Source organism: Neolamprologus multifasciatus, chromosome 16 (genome assembly GCF_963576455.1).
Source record: "Neolamprologus multifasciatus chromosome 16, fNeoMul1.2, whole genome shotgun sequence".
Taxonomy (NCBI): domain Eukaryota; kingdom Metazoa; phylum Chordata; class Actinopteri; order Cichliformes; family Cichlidae; genus Neolamprologus; species Neolamprologus multifasciatus.
The window spans coordinates 10,189,585-10,205,511 of NC_140454.1; the positions used below are offsets into that span (position 1 = coordinate 10,189,585).

Sequence of the window (15,927 nt, forward strand, 5' to 3'; positions counted from 1 at the left end):
CAGAACAGAGACTCACAAAGGCAGAAAAAAAGTGAAAGCTGCCCTCTGTGGCTCCCTCTTTATAGCCAATTTCTCCTTACTGCTTAGCTGTGCAGCTCCAATATTGTTGCTTTTTCCCAGTGATATCAGAAGTCTTTTTGACTGTGGAAAGCATCTTTAGTAAGCAGAAACACAGATATTCCTCTGAAGAGTTGATGAACACGAAAAAAACTGAATTAAAGAGGACTCATCAGGTGACCACAAACACAAATGATTATGAATAAGTATGGTGCTACATTAACTTCATTAACTAACAGGCTCACAAAATCTTATCAGTGTTTTCAGCTTGTTCCTCTTTGCCACAAAGTTTCCAAAAAGATCATCTATGGCATCAGTTCTTGCAGGCTTTATAGATGCCTATGCAGCTATGTAAAGAAAATACAGAAAGATGCTGGAATGAGCTCCTCACCTCCTCCCCAGCGTAAGCAGCGAGCCAGGTCATTCCCTGTGCCCAAAGGAAGAATGGCCACCGGAGGGTGCCTGGCAAAGTTGGCCTTATCTGCAAGGGCACAGACAAGCAGATCGATCTAGTGCTATGGAGGTGGAAATGTTCTTGAAACAGATTTTTATGACAATATATGAACTAGAATTCTAACTGAATTTATTACTGATAAATTACTGCCAAACCTACATTTGTACTCAGCTAGAATAAAGTAGAGAGTAATAATTCCTCACAGTGGAAAAAACTATGCATGATTGCAGGCACTGTGGAACTTCAGAGCTGGTCTTTAAACAGATGTTTACAATTCATTTTTCAGCTAAAATATTTAATGTTCACCTTTATTTTTCTGCTCTTTCAGCCACATTTTATCTTTACTTTTATCAATAACAGAAAATATATGTGGACTGGTGCTCTACAATATGTTTCATCCACCAAATCACATTCACACGGTGCTTTTATCTATGCTAACGCACATTCTAACATTCACATACACTCCAGGTCAGCAGTCTCCAACTTTTTTTGCGCCACGGACCGGTTTATGCCCGACAATATTTTCATGGACCGGCCTTTAAGGTGTCGCGGATAAATACAACAAAATAAAACTAGTACCGGTACCAAAAAAAAGAAGATTTATTCATAACACACGTGAAAAGACCCAGGAAAACCGAGTTAATGATAAAAACGATAACAAAATAACGCTAAAAACCGATAAAAACCCTGAAAACTATACATTTCACACCTGAGCCTCAACTCTCGCGGCCCGGTACCAAACGACTCACGGACCGGTACCGGTCCGAGGCCCGAGGGTTGGGGACCGCTGCTCTAGGTAACTCAGGGTTCAGTATATTGGTCAAAGATGCTTTGACATGTGTTCTGACCTACAGCTGCCTTTTTAAAAAAAAAAAAATCTGGTTAAGAATGCAGATAAACTCCTATCAAAGCAAAGTATTAGTTAGATTCTAACTTTTTCAGAAGTTAGAATCTAATTACCTATACAGTCGAGGATCCAGCCGACTGTGCCATCACCTCCACAAGCAAGAACCCGGAAATCAGGGACATCATGGAAAAAGTTGAGCCTAGAAAGACAATAGATCCAGGAATCATCAAACATGATCTTCTAACATTTTAGTGCTGCTATCCATTCTCACATACAGCAGAAAATAATCAATTTCAGAAGTGTCTGCAGCACTAGAAATGGTATGTGTTTAAGACGGGAGAGCTGCCTGGGTAGAGAGTTCACGGGGCAGCACACAAGACAACCACGAGCCTGCGGGCATGGACCACTGACTGCCCTGTTCACATCTTAAAGCAATCAGACATCCCACAGACTTTGTGTTCTGACCTGTACCTTTGTCAGGGACGTTACAGAAACGTTTAAGGGTTCAGTACATGTGTGAGAACATCTTCACATATACAGAAAACAGGTGTTTTGTTTGTAGAACACTTTTATACACAGAGTCCCTGAATCCTAATGTCGGTGTGTACTAAGAATTCTGTGACGCCAAATTTATTAGTTGCATTTTGCAGCAGCTGACAGGGATTTCTAAGCTTGTGATGGTTTAATGAACAGGGGCGCTCCTGGGCAGAGAGGACACAGAGGAAGGTAGGGAGAGAAAGAGTAATCAGTGTGTGCCCTCTCCAGCTGTGCTTACTTCACTCCTTTCCCTGGAAACCACAGTCACACAGTGGTCACAGAGTGCATGCCCTTCAAAGGGACCTTTAATGTGTGTTGGAACAAAGGTGTCGACAAAAGCTTTCATCTCTCTCTATCATGAGACAGCTGCCCGGTGACCACCTGGTCCTGCACAGTGATCGCCCATAGACTCTTTAAACCAGTTCGACGTTTTCACTTGAACATAATACAAGCAGGTGATAAATTAAAAGAAAAACTGACGTATAGTATCTCAGTAAGGTCTTGGGCCACCACATGATTTTTCAAGTCTCCCAAACTCTGCTGGAGGAGTGAACGCTATTTTTCCAAAACATATTAACTATTTTGGTGTTTCACTGATTATAGTGGAAGGGCTGTCCGTCCAAAATGTCAAGTTAACCTGACATCAAAATATTAGGGAAGCCATAACATATGAGTGATATCACTTTTGTCCTTATTCAGGTCCTCATCAGGATCAAAATTCTTCATAATAAGATGCATTAATATGTGAACTCCAGATGCCCCGACCAGTTTGTCAAAGATACAACGATACATGTTTTGCAAATAGTATAGAAAACTCTCCAGCTGTGCAGTGTTACAGAAGAAACACCTGATTATTTACAGGCAGTATTGACAATGAAATGCTTACCCCACAGTATTGTCACGTTCTTTATTTTATTGTCAGAGAATCCCGTGAAAAGTTCTGTTCATTTATTTTGTGCCAAATCACAACAACGGTTGTCTCAAGGTGCTTTATATTGTAAGGTAAAAACCATACAGACAAAGAAAACTGAGAAAGCCCTAACAATCTTACGACCCCTTGTGAGCAAGTGCTTTGGTGACAGTCGGAGGGAAAAACTCCCTTTTAACAGGAAGAAGCCCATTTTCTGCTACTGGTTTTAAGCCTAATCTTAAAAGTAGAGATCGTGTCTGTCTGCTGAATCAAAACTGGGAGCTGGTTCCACAGAAGAGGGGCCTGAAAACTGAAGGCTCTGCCTCCCATTCTACTTTTAAATACTCTAGGAACAACAAGTATGCCTGCAGAGCGAGAGCGAAGTGCTCTAATAGGGTGATATGATACTATAAGGTCATTAAGATAAGATGGGGACTGATTATTTAAGACTTTGTATTTAATGAGAAGAACTTTAAATTCAATTCTGGATTTAACAGGAATACAATAAAGAGAACGCATAACAGGAGAAATCTGCTCTCTCTTTCTAGTCCCTGTCAGTACTCTTGCAGCAGCATTTTGGATTAGCTGAAGGCTTTTCAGAGAATTTTAGGACATCCTGATAACAATGAATTACAGTAGCCCAGCCTAGAAGTAATGAATGCATGAACTCTTTTTTTCAGCCTCGCTCTGAGACAGGATGTTTCTAATTTTAGAGATATTGTGCAAATGGAAGAAAGCAGTCTTACATATTTGTTTAATATGTGCATTGAAGGACATATCCTGGTCAAAATAACTCCAAGGTTCCTCACAGTGTTACTGGAGGCCAAGGTAATGCCATCCAATGACCTCAGTTTTATCTGAATTAAGAAGCAGAAAGTTAGCGGCCATGCAGGTCTTTATGTCTTCAAGACATTCCTGCAGTTTAACTAATTGGTGTGTGTTATCTGGCTTCATGGACAGATAGAGCTGGGTGTCATCTGCATAGCAGTGAAAATGTATGCTATGTCTTCTAATGATACTGCCAAAGGGAAGCATGTATAATGTAAACAGAATTGGTCCTAGCACTGAACCCTGTGGAACTCCATAATTAACCTCAGTGTGTGAAGAGGACTCTCCATTTACATGCACACATTGGAGTCTATTAGATAGATATGATACAAACCACTGCAGTGCAATACCTGTAATACCTACAGCATGTTCTAATCGCTCTAATAGGATATTATGGTCAACAGTATTGAACGCTGCACTAAGGTCTAGCAGGACAAGCACAGAGATGAGTCCACTGTCAAAGACCATAAGAAGATCATTTGTAACTTTCATTAATGCTGTTTCTGTTCTGTGATGAGCTCTGAAACCTGACTGAAATAAGCCATTCCTCTGCAGATGATCCGTTAGCAGTATATCAAATCCACAATATAACTACACTCTGCTGTGTTTAAAAGCACCTACAAACAACAATTTACTAAAAAAAAAGAAAAAAAGAAGCCTGGTTGTATAGTAATATATAGACAAATGGCCCTGTTTTCCCTTCATCTATTTCCAACCATCCATCCACACCACTTGTCCAATTTTGGGGGGGACTGAAGCCTATTCCGGCTGGCATCGAAGTGACAGATCACTAGTTTCAGGCCTTGTAGTCAATATGTTTACTTAATCAACTAATCTCAAGCCTTCACAACAGGATCCCATTAACTGTGATGTCACAGTGGCTCTGTGCATTTTTTCCATAGAGCTTGTGTTTTTATTTCATTATTTCAGTAGAAACAAACAGGTTTGGGGCTGAATCCTAATGAGAGGCTAGGGAAATTGGTTTTGACTTTTGGTCTATGTGGAAAATGAAAAAGCTCCTGCATTCTCAAGAATGGAAGGAGCCTGCCAACACAACAGGGGTACCAACAGCCAATAATATAGAGAGAACCTTGGAATATATAAGCTGTTGTGCCCTGTTGTGTTTTGGCACCTGGCAACTCTTCCTACTAATGGATCTATAATCCAGCTGTTCCTTCTGGATTAGATTTCCTGCCTCTCTGGTACCTGAAACAACCAAACTGCCTGCCTTACCCTTATGTTACTGCCTCCCCAGAATCAAAGTAGGTGGTAGGTTTATTTCTAGACCTTATAACAAGGCACAGAAGCCACAAGGCACAGAAGCCACAAGGCAAACAGCACCCCCTAAGGGCTATATAGAGAAACAACACCAATATGCATTCACATCTAACCAAAACCTATTTAAAATCTTCCGTTTGATTTAAGCATGATGTCTTAAAGGAAGTTGGTGCATCAATAAATACCACATGGAGGTTGACATATTATGTGCAATGACATGAAATGTAAGTACAGCAAGCTAATCGCGTTCCCTAAACACATCACTCAGAGAAATCTACCCCCTCATTTCAATGCCTGCTGTGAGTGTTGCTAAGGAGCCCATGGTAACAGTTGTGGAGTTCAGCTGGCAGTGAGTTAACCCTCTATGTGACAACAGACCCTGTGTGTTTATTTGTATGCATGTGTTTATTTTCAATGTAGGGCCTCTTTCACCCTTTTAGCAGCATCGGCACAGATCTCCCGCTGCACAGGACAGTCATATGACCTCATTTAAGACAGATCCCTGCACTGAGGAAAAACGACTGAGGCTGAGTTGAGCTGCAGGCAGAGGAGTTTGTTATTAAAAGTTACATAATTACTGTAAGTGGAACTTACAAGGCAATGTTCTTAGCCAGAGACTGCAAATATTATAATATATCATAATATCAATGGAAGGAACCGTACAGGGCCCAGACCATTTCAAGTTTAGACTGGGCCCAGCAGGTTTTCTTTGAGCAAGCCCAAGTCAGTTTGCAGATAGAAACTCAATGCAGGGGCCCTGAAAGGGCAAAATGCCATGTGTGTCTGTGCTTAACACTTATACAGTTTATGAATGCAGCTTTCTAACTGATTAGTTAGCAATCAACCCTTTAGTCTGAATATGGTCACTTCAGGCTCCCTATGACCAACATGCTGGAGGCCAAAAGACTAATGCTTAGGCTTCAAAATGAGTCTAAAACAATGGATAATGTGATGCCAAATCCATCTTTTATATACAGTATAAAATACACTGCTGTTAAAAGGCTAAATTTAACAACATAAAAGCATGTTTACAGTCTGGTACAAAGAAATACAGATAATTTATACATATAGCTAATTTCACTCTCCATAACTATGTTGGAACATTTGACAAGGCGCCTGTTTACATATTATTAATTCTGCTGACACAGGCAGCAGCAGCAGATATTTGTCTCTTCACCACCAATTTGAGCCGCTGAACTGGTGCTCTTAACCATGTTTAGTTGGTGCTTTTGGGAGCAATTTTATGTTACAGTCTTATAAATATGATGTCCTCTTGTGTGACCTAGACAACAGACCAAGTTAATAAAGGATTATCCTGAAAAAACAAACAAACTCAGGGGCTGAAAAATTAAGCCACCCGCAAAACCTGCAGTTCCTCTAATGGCCATTTGAGGCTGGCTCCAAAGTCAGTACGCACACACACACACACACACACACATATGAAGAGAGAGAGAGTATGCATAGTATGCAAACGGCTACCAAACAGCCATCATAATTCGTCATACAATGAGAACAGGACAAATCAACAATTGACAATGACTAATTAATATTAAAATCTGTAACATAATGTTTGGAGTTTAGTCTGTTACTGTTACTACTTTTACCATTTCTTCTTGGAGCAACTGTAATCCACATTATTTCCTTAGGGATTAATATTAAAGTATTCTGACTCTGATTGTTTCAGGATGACCTGCCATTATCCAATGACACATCTGCTTACCTGTATCTTTTGCTCGTTTCTCCTCCTCTTCTTTTCTATTTTTTCTAAACTGAGCACTTGATGACTTCGAACTTTTCTTGTCCATCTTCCATTGGTTTTAATTTTGCACTCCAGTATGAACATAAGTCCCCCAACTCGAGGATCACCACAACATAACCTAACTGACCTACACCTTAGTTCACAGATTCACTTTGTCTAGGGTGTATTTCTGGGATTTCTTACTGTTCTTATATTTATTGTTTGTTTTCTTGCACTGCTGTAACTGGAGCTTCGTCGTCTCGTCTCTATGTACTGGACTGTATGTAGCGGAGATGACAATAAAGTTTACTTTGACTTTGGCAGCAAGCAGGTGCACCGAGGGCTCTCGCGCTCACTTTTCGCGTACAGAATTTCGAAAAAACATCGGCGCAGATTATAAGTCTGTATCGTGATGTCTGGTGTTTTCGTGTTTGTTGTTTTGTTTTTATTTTCTTTTATTTTGCGAGCTGCAGCCAGTCAGAGAATCCCCCGCCCTCTCCTCCCTGTGCAACAAGCAGCAGGCGCCCTTACGCCCAGCAAATGGGCGATAGAAAGCCGATCGGTGCCTATGCCATTCCCAATATGTGCTGGCTGATGTCGGGGCAGCATGAGTACGAGCATCATTTTTTTTTTTTTTGCCGATGCCCGTGATGCCACCCCGGGCAACCGCCCGTGTCGCCCGTATCAAAAACCGCTACTGTGTGTGCTGTACCTTCAGAGTTTGTGGATGCACCTTACCAACTAGCTTTGCTAGCATTGGCTAATAACCTAGCAGCCCAGTTATTTCCAAATATGGTCACTTCCTTTTTTTTCCTTCAAAAAGACATGAACCCCCCTCCCCCAGCATTGCCATGGCTGTACAGACAGACACTGGGACTTTTTTTTCTTGTTTGTGTCATGTGTAGCAATTATATGTCTTGTCCATATCTTATTTTGAAAATGCAGTGGCAAAGAAAACTGATGTAATGCCTTTGAATCAACCATTTGAAGATACTTTTATTCAATAAAATCTCTGATTAGTTCAGAACGTTGCAGTACTAAACTGTAAACTACAGTGTATACTGACAGTACAGATACTACAAAACAAGAACCAGATCAGTGTTTTGATATCTTTTCTAGAGTCCAGCATCACATCAGTGTATCACAGTGTCTGTGTTTGATGCAGCGTGTACCATCTACAGCATTCTCCCCAAAGACCCGTGTGCGTCATTGGGTCTCTTTTCTTACAATGGGCTCTCGAGGGCAGCAACTTTGCTTGTCGTGACTGAGAGAGAGGCAGAGACAGTAACAGAAAAGGGAGCAGAGAGCCTCATACAAATGGATGTGAAAGGATGGTGAAGTCACTTCACCTTCAAGGTAAAGCATTCATGGCCCTTGTGCTCTTGTATAAGGGCATTTTTTTTCTTCTTCCAATGAACAAGGGGGCCCAACAGAATTCATTTCAAAGTACAAGTTGTGCTCAGCTCTGACGTATGCAGGAACGCATGTGAGTGTCAAGAGGTCAAATGCGCAGCGCGGCAGTAACGCAGTGTCCCCATTCCCCTTCACCGACCTCCAGCAGGTTAGTCTAACATGACAGGAGGAGGTGGTCTCCCAGCACAGCGCTCTGACTGAACAATTTATGTTTCTATTTCATATTCATGATGCCCTTTTTATCCTGAAATATAAACTCCTGACTCAGCCCAAAAACAGAGGATTCTACTAGCTTTAGTTCAAACTATCCTATCGGCTGAAAAAATAGGAGTTTAATTGTTTCTCTTTTGTTGGTATGCTCTAATGGGCTGGTGCTGGTTTTAGGGCTAACACTGTGAGACAGACAGCCTCACACTCTCACATAGCTTAGAATCCCCAATTAACCTGACTTGCTTGTCATGCACAAAATCCACACAAGCACAAGGGGAACATGTTAATTCCAAATAGTATAGCCCCAGGAAACTAGGAAATTCATGAATAGAACAAAAACAAAAAACGTTCTGGTTAAAATTAATGATATTCTGTTTGGGACAAGAAAAAAAAAACTGTAATCCAGTATCAGCACCTTATTCCATCTGTGAAACACGGTGGTGGTAGCATCATGGTTTATGTTTGCTGCCACCTGTGCCAGGACAGCTTGTCATCATGTGCTGAACAATTAATTCCAAATTGTACCAGAGGAAAATGTCTGTCTATGAGGGGTCACCCAAAGGTTCACATGGTTTTTCCCTCACACACATGTAATACAGCATACTTCTCCTCAAGAAATTAACATCCCATGTAGTATCTTTGTTTTATTTAATTGGGTAGTCTTTATCTTAGAACTTGAGTCAGCTCATTTTTGAAGTCATTAAGGGTTCACAATTTACTGCAACTTCACCTAGCCACTACCACTGCACAGGAAAGAGAGATGAACACAGCAGACTTACCCTACCATCGGCCCTCCTTGATCCAGACTGTACACCTGCCTCGGGTTTAGCAGGTACCTGAACTTCCTAAGTACCCTGAAGAGGAAAGAAGGAGGACAGTTTATAGTGTTAATATGGTAATTACACACCAGGCTTATATGAGTGCTCAAATTACACAGATTATGAAATACAAGAATTTTGCAGCTCTGCGGTGTGCCACGTGCTGCTGGATTGGTCTATAAATTTGTGGATGCAATCTGTCAGGGATACCAGATTTTGAACAGCAAAACAAACACAAAGACTACCTAAAGACATTTTATCAGCTTGGTTCTTTCATAAATTCTCATGCCCTACGAATTAATTGAAAACCATCAATGATCAGGCCCATAAGCCCGGTTACCACATTTAGAAATTGCGCACATGGTCTGGACTGTGAAACCAATCGGGCCATTGGTCTTAAGATTTTTGTACTGGCTTTCTTCTTCTCATTCCCCATGTGTTTATATGCACTGCTACATGTCATTAACATCTGTCTCGTCTTTCCTGTGGTTTGTATTTTGTCATGTTTGTTGTAGGTGGTCTTCTGTGGTCTTCTTATTTAAAAGAATGTTATTCCTTCCCACTGTTGCCAAGTGCTCACTCACATCAGACCTTATAATTGCTTTAATATTTAGGATTATTGCTATAAACCACCATCTGACTACTGTGGTTGTTCTAAATAAATAAAAATGTAAATGAACTGCATAATGTTGCCACAAAATCCCCACGTTTCCCTAATGAGTGTAAACTTTTTGCCTTAGGGTAGCTTAGTCGAGTATAACTCTGCTGGGACAGTTGCATTCATATATATATATTTACTGTTTTTCATAAAAATCTTTCATAGGTTTTTAGAGTTACAAAATGCATGCACATCATTCGTTTGTCAACAAATGTGTATGATATGAAGATCTCAAGTTTTCACTTTTATGCAATGGTATAAAAGTCATGACAACATGTATTTAACTAAACTTAACTTTATATGACTTCTGCAACCTCCACACACATCTGATTGCTCTGAATCAGTGTCCCATGTTCTGCAGGAAAGGTACAGGAGTTTTTTTGCATGCCCTTCATTTGGACAGTCATCTTTATGCGTTCACAAGCATTTTCAGTGAGCTGCTCATTGACAAGGTAGCTTCATGCAACCTCGTGGAAGTTACGTAAAGTGTTCATTAAAGCCTTTGCCAACATGTTCATGTGTGCAGTAAAAGCAGTTTTACAGGCTTCTAATATCCTTCTACTGAGTGTACCAGTATATTTATATTAGCTAGTGAATAAGTGCCTAAGCTCTCTATCCTATCTGTTGACACGTCTCTGGGTAGAAGAGAAGCTTTTACAACTCGTGCAGCGCTTGCAGTCATCACTCATAATAAAGATGAAACTGAACTCAGACATAAATAGCAGCCTCAGTCTCTGGTTTCCTGCTTAAACTGTTTATTTGTTCTATTAATAGATAATAATTTCCTTTCTATTTGTAACAAGAGTGCGTTGCTATGGTAATGTATCAAACTGGGGGAGAGCCACAGGCTTTTGTGAGTTAGGTGGGGTACAATGAGACAATGGAGACATGAATTTAAAGCTTGTACAGCTCTCTTCCTCTTTAAATGACAGCATTCAGAGCGTTGGCAGGGAGGTGAAGAAATGTTGGCGCCCTCTTTGGCATAAGTAAAAATACTGTCATTTTCTCATAATGGCTCCAAAAAAGCTTGAATCAAAGATGATTTTAGTCTCAGCATCCTGCTAATGCCTCTGGGCACCTATTTTTCTGTAAATTAGCTTTCATTTCATTGGTTGTGGGACATAGAAAAGATGTATAGAATCACCAGTCAAATCACATTCGTCTTAACTGCTTATCTAATTCAGGGTCACTGTAGGCTGGGGCCTATCTTGGCCAATTCCAATTGAAAGAAAAAAAAAAGAGGAATGCTGAAGAGGTTAGCTGACTTTGCCCCAAAGTAAAGTTTTAAAAAGCCTTTTTTCCTCCTAGAAGTTCTAGGTTTGTTTTTGTTTTTTTTTTACCATTTTGCTCTTGAGGAATCATTCTATGGATTTCAACTCGGGAGTCTTTGAGTGTAACTAATTTGTCCATGTATATGAGGCCACCAGATCCATGTTGTATTTAGTATGCAAATAAAGGGGTCCTTCTTGTCCTTCTTCTTCTTGTCATCTTTTCCAGACTAGATAATGCTAGAGTAGTTCCTTTTCTCCCCCGAAGGGAGGGAGTATGTAATCGTTCTGTCTGTTTGATAGCAGCCTGCTGTCCACAGTTTTCAAAATATCATTTTCAAACTTTGTCTGACAGTAGATACCAAAAACACCTCAAGCTAATCATATCTAGGTGAAAATGGGGCCAAGGTCGGTCAAGGTTGATCGTCTTCAAACTTCGTAACAATACATTAGGCCTTTAGGGACATGAGAATTTGGGTTGGTTCACCTTGAAAGAAAGATTCCAAGAAACTATATCAAATAATATATCATAAGGACAGAGTTGTAAATTACATTATTTATTTTCTCAGTCTAACACCCTACAACATCACAATTATGCCTTAATAGCCGGACGTCATCATGTTGTAATAAAAACATCATAAAACATCAAAGTTTTAGGGGAGACCCCATGATTCATGTACTGTCTAAAACAAGCTGTTTTAGCTTCTTTGAAACAACTGTCCCCTTATTCTTTCACTATGTGAAACTCTGGACATGTTTAATGTGAACATGAAACACTATAATATAACATATGACAACAGAATAAACCTCCCAACCAGAAGTGTATGGATAAGAACCTAAAATTACTGTCCTATTTGAAATTATCCACTACACGTTGATGATTTACATTTTGTGCATTGTTTTGTATTTACTTCTTTGTGTCTAAGTTCAGTATAGCCCCTGTAATATAATGGAATTCCCAGGTTGCTAGAAGAACAGTGAGAATAGACCTGAGAATAGCAGGATTATTAGTGGGAGGTGCTTAGGTAACAAAGGTCCATGCACCAGGTGTGGTACACTTTTGTCTTGTTCAATGATGGGGTTGATTTAGCAGAGCCCTCTAAGCTATGAGCAGTAAATGCACTGTGGGTAAGTTCTACACTTGCTGTAGTAGGTGCTTGTGTGTTATAGGAAAGCCAAGTTAGTCACTATAGCTGATAACTCGTGGGCCAGATGTTTTCTTTAGAGGTATGTCATAAACTTAGTTTAAAGAAAAACAAAGAAAACTGGTGTTAATGAAGTAACTTTTCACTCGTCTCATTTTATTTATACGGATCAGTGTTAAAGCATTTCCTCGGGAATTTTAACCTCCAGCTTCCTCGAGTGTTGGCATTTATGTGTTTGGCAATTACTGAGCATGTTTGTTGCATTAATGTAATTGAATTCATGTATATGCCTGTTATATTAATGCTATGTGTGATTCTGCTAGTTTTTTGTAAATTTCAGTAAAGAGTCAAGAGTTTGCACTTTTCTTCGTTGTTGTTTTCTTAATATCCATTTTAGATATTGTGTTGGGTAGCAGCTGCTGGGTTCACTGGGAGTAGTCAGGTTTGTGGTGGCATCTGGTGTGTGTGTAGTTTTGGAGTGTGGTCACTGAGTCAGGGCAAGTAGTAGTTTAATAGTTCTCCGCACTGTGCTACAACCTCTGTCCTAAAGCCATAGTTGGACCAGTGGATGTGGCCACCTCTCTGCAGCGCCACACCTCCCTAGTGTCCTTTTGTATTTTGTTCATCTCTGTCCTGTTTGTTACTTCCTGTTTATTTTGACACTCTGTCATCTTTTGAGCTTTTCCTTCAGTTTTACTTCCACCTGTCTCATCATCTTGATTGATTTCTTGATTTCTGCTTCAGTCTCCCTTCAGTCCTAGAGTGTCTGCGTTTGTTACTTTGTGTGCTCAAAATCTTTTGAAATTTACTTTGCTTTGTCTGTGAGTCTTGCATTTGGGTCCTTTTTGCCACAGCAGGGGACAGATTCATTTCTGTTTAGTGTTTAGTTTTTAAATGGAATAACTGACTATTACATACCTCAGATTTTACTCCAAAAAAAAAAGAAAAAAGAAAAAAAGAATGATAATGAATTTATGTTTGATTAATGAAATATTAACTATTTATCTCAAATGTCAAACGAGATTTATAACCTCTGTCTAATAAATCGAAGATGTAAGCGAGAGTCAGCCTGTGGGTGAGTGTAACTTACCGCTCCCCCTGTCTCCCTCCACTCTTGGGATTGACCAAAACCAGGAGTGGGTGAGTGCCTGGAAGCGGGGTTATCTGGATAGAGGAAGGACAGATTCAGGTAGCTGCTAACCAGCTTTATTTACACCATGCAGAAATGACAGGTGCAGAGTGAGCGGCCAGCATACCTGGAGTGCTTGTCCATCTCCAGGGGAGAATTTAAAAGTCTGATTGGTGTCATCAGGGCTGGTGCTGGGAGGTGATTCCCCCTCCCCTCGCTTCACCCCAGAATGACGGTCCTGAGAATGAAAGTGAAGTGATTGACTGTGTACAGGTCACATTCATTAAATGAAATTAAATTTTAGTTGTAAAATGACAAATGTACCTAACCTAGTCTGTACGACCTGTCTCTAAAAAAAACTAAAAACAAAATGCAAATTAAATGTCCAAGTCCATGAAAAAGCAGCTGGATAGCGCAGTGGCAACATTAGTGTCTTTGGAATAATAGCACAGGCTTCTGATTCCAATCACGGCATGCCATTCACCGAACAGTCATCAGATACCATACTGGAATAATAAACTGTCCACAGGAGACAGATGCTCCTCATGTCGAGATGCAACAACTCCTCAGAATGTACAGAGGTCTCCAGCTGAGGCTCTATGAGGCTCTATGAGCAACAGACAGTAGGAGGGCGAAGATTATTGAGTGTCAGTCACAACTCAGCAGCAAAAAATAAGCACCTATGAATACAGCAGGACGATAGCCCCCAAAGATGAGCTGCTCCAAGAGTGCCTCAGACAGCTATAGACAGACGGTGATAAGGAAAAGGAAGGAAGAACTATGATGGAAGACCAAGCCTCTGCATGGGATGTACCATCAACAGACAGAGGAAAAAGCTGACATCAAGAAATTCTACCAGTGGCACGAAAAGAACCGAAGTAAAGGAAAGAACAGAGGCTCTGATCATGGCAGAATATATTCAGAGCCTCTGTTCTTTCCTGTTCTTATAAGAACTGGCCCTCAGCACCAGATCCACAGATGCAGGAGTCTATCATACAGTCAGGGCACAAACTACAGATGCTCTCGAGGACCTAAGATTCAAGCTGGGGTAGTGTACACTGAAAGGTGCGACCAAGTGGCTGAGATAGTGTGCGGGAATATCTGTGCCACATGGGGACTAGAAGTCCCCAACTCCTGATAGGAGACACCACCAAAGGTAGTTGGGAACATCAGGGCTAAGGTGCTGTAGGACTTTGAGCTCCAGACAGACAAGCAGTTGCTGGACAAACAAGTGGTGGCCGACAGGAGCAGATGTTTACAGATGTGATAGATGTGGTGATCATTAGAAGCTTTAACCCTGAAACTGGAAGAGTGGCTTCAGCAGATTCCAGAAAGTGCTCTAGCACTCAAGCTTGATATATATCAGTTTGTCACATATGGATTTGTGTGAGAAATTAAAAAGTGAGGAGCATAAAAATACTCCAATAATTGTTTTCACCACTAAAACAATCACTGCTTTTAATAATATTTGCTGAGTGTGAAAAAGACGAACGTGTTTGGAGGTTGTAACTCGGCCATGCAGTGACAAAAGGAAGTTTTATAAATAATTTGTCACAAACACAGTTGCTTCACGAGTTTTGCCATCCATTTTCTGATGCTCATCCAGTCAACCATCAAACTGCTCAGAGGTAGGTAGAGGCAGAGGCGTTTAACACTGACTTCCTTTGATTAACCTTCCAGAACCTCCACAGGGAGGTTTTTAGGAAACATTCAGTCATTTCAGACAGAACATGAAATAGTTGCATAGCCATACATAGCAAATGTATAATGGCCGTGCATTATATCAGCATTAACTCATTATTCCTGTCACACTTGCCTCCTGTCTAGTGCCAGGATACCAGTGGATGTGCAGTAACCTTTCAGAACTAGAACAGGGAATGTCACAATGGGTGACATCACTGTTAACTGACATTACATCTAACTACTTGTATTTAGAGAGAGTTTATGTCTGTAAATGGGTGATTAGATAAAGGTAAATCTCTCATTTTTAAGGTCGTGTCACTTTAAGAGCGAGAGACACAATATCAACAGGAAAATAAATACCTAAAAGTTATGAATTGATAAACTGATACCTGACCAAATGAGGTAAATGAATGCATCACAGAACAGAGTTTTCCTTACTCTGTAGCTGCACGTCAAATGGACTGATTCTTATATAGCGCTTTTCTACTCTCCTGGAGCACTCAAAGTGCTGTATACAGGCACCCAATCACACCCATTCTCACAAGTGCTGACTCTAAACGGAGCTTTTCTAACGACATTCACACTCCGATGGATGCATTGGAGAGAAACTTGGGGTTAGTATCTTGCCCAAGGATACTTGGCATACAGACTGGAGGTGCCAAGGATCGAACCACAAACCTTCCGATCAGTAAGTGACCTGCTCTACCTCCTGAGCCACAGCCACCCGCAAATGTTTGATGAAATGTTTGATCAAATGCTTGATCAAATGCTTGATCTCACCCTTATGGAGTAGGTCTGTTTTTACCTACAGAACTGCAGCAACTTCTCCAAACTTCTAAACTCTGACCACATATTTTTTGTTAAATTGATTTTTGAAGAGTCCAATAAATGTTAAACTGGTGAATTAAAACTATTTGAGTTTTTGCTGTATGCACGCTCTCGTACAGAGGAATG

At 40.5% G+C, this 15,927-nt stretch overlaps 1 protein-coding gene and 1 long non-coding RNA gene across 8 annotated transcripts in view; both read right to left on the reverse strand.

Moving 5' to 3' along the window:
• The window catches only part of dgkg (diacylglycerol kinase, gamma), a 142,259-nt gene that overhangs the window by 66,024 nt on the left and 60,308 nt on the right, over nucleotides 1-15,927 (reverse strand). For all 7 annotated transcript variants that reach the window (XR_014869996.1, XM_085136647.1, XM_085136651.1 and 4 more), the window contains 5 exons: nucleotides 13,418-13,528; nucleotides 13,252-13,325; nucleotides 9,052-9,126; nucleotides 1,472-1,557; nucleotides 449-538 (listed from right to left, as the gene is read on the reverse strand). Coding sequence is in view for 6 of the 7 variants with exons in the window: in XM_085136647.1 (XP_084992773.1) it covers nucleotides 449-538; nucleotides 1,472-1,557; nucleotides 9,052-9,126; nucleotides 13,252-13,325; nucleotides 13,418-13,528 (436 nt within the window). In the remaining variant the exon portion in view is untranslated. The remainder of the gene's footprint in view (nucleotides 1-448; nucleotides 539-1,471; nucleotides 1,558-9,051; nucleotides 9,127-13,251; nucleotides 13,326-13,417; nucleotides 13,529-15,927) is intronic.
• Nucleotides 6,076-9,045, reverse strand: LOC146500284 (uncharacterized). The gene is made up of 2 exons (XR_014869998.1): nucleotides 7,527-9,045; nucleotides 6,076-6,848 (listed from the first exon to the last, which is right to left on the reverse strand). It is a non-coding gene; the product is annotated as an uncharacterized LOC146500284 (long non-coding RNA).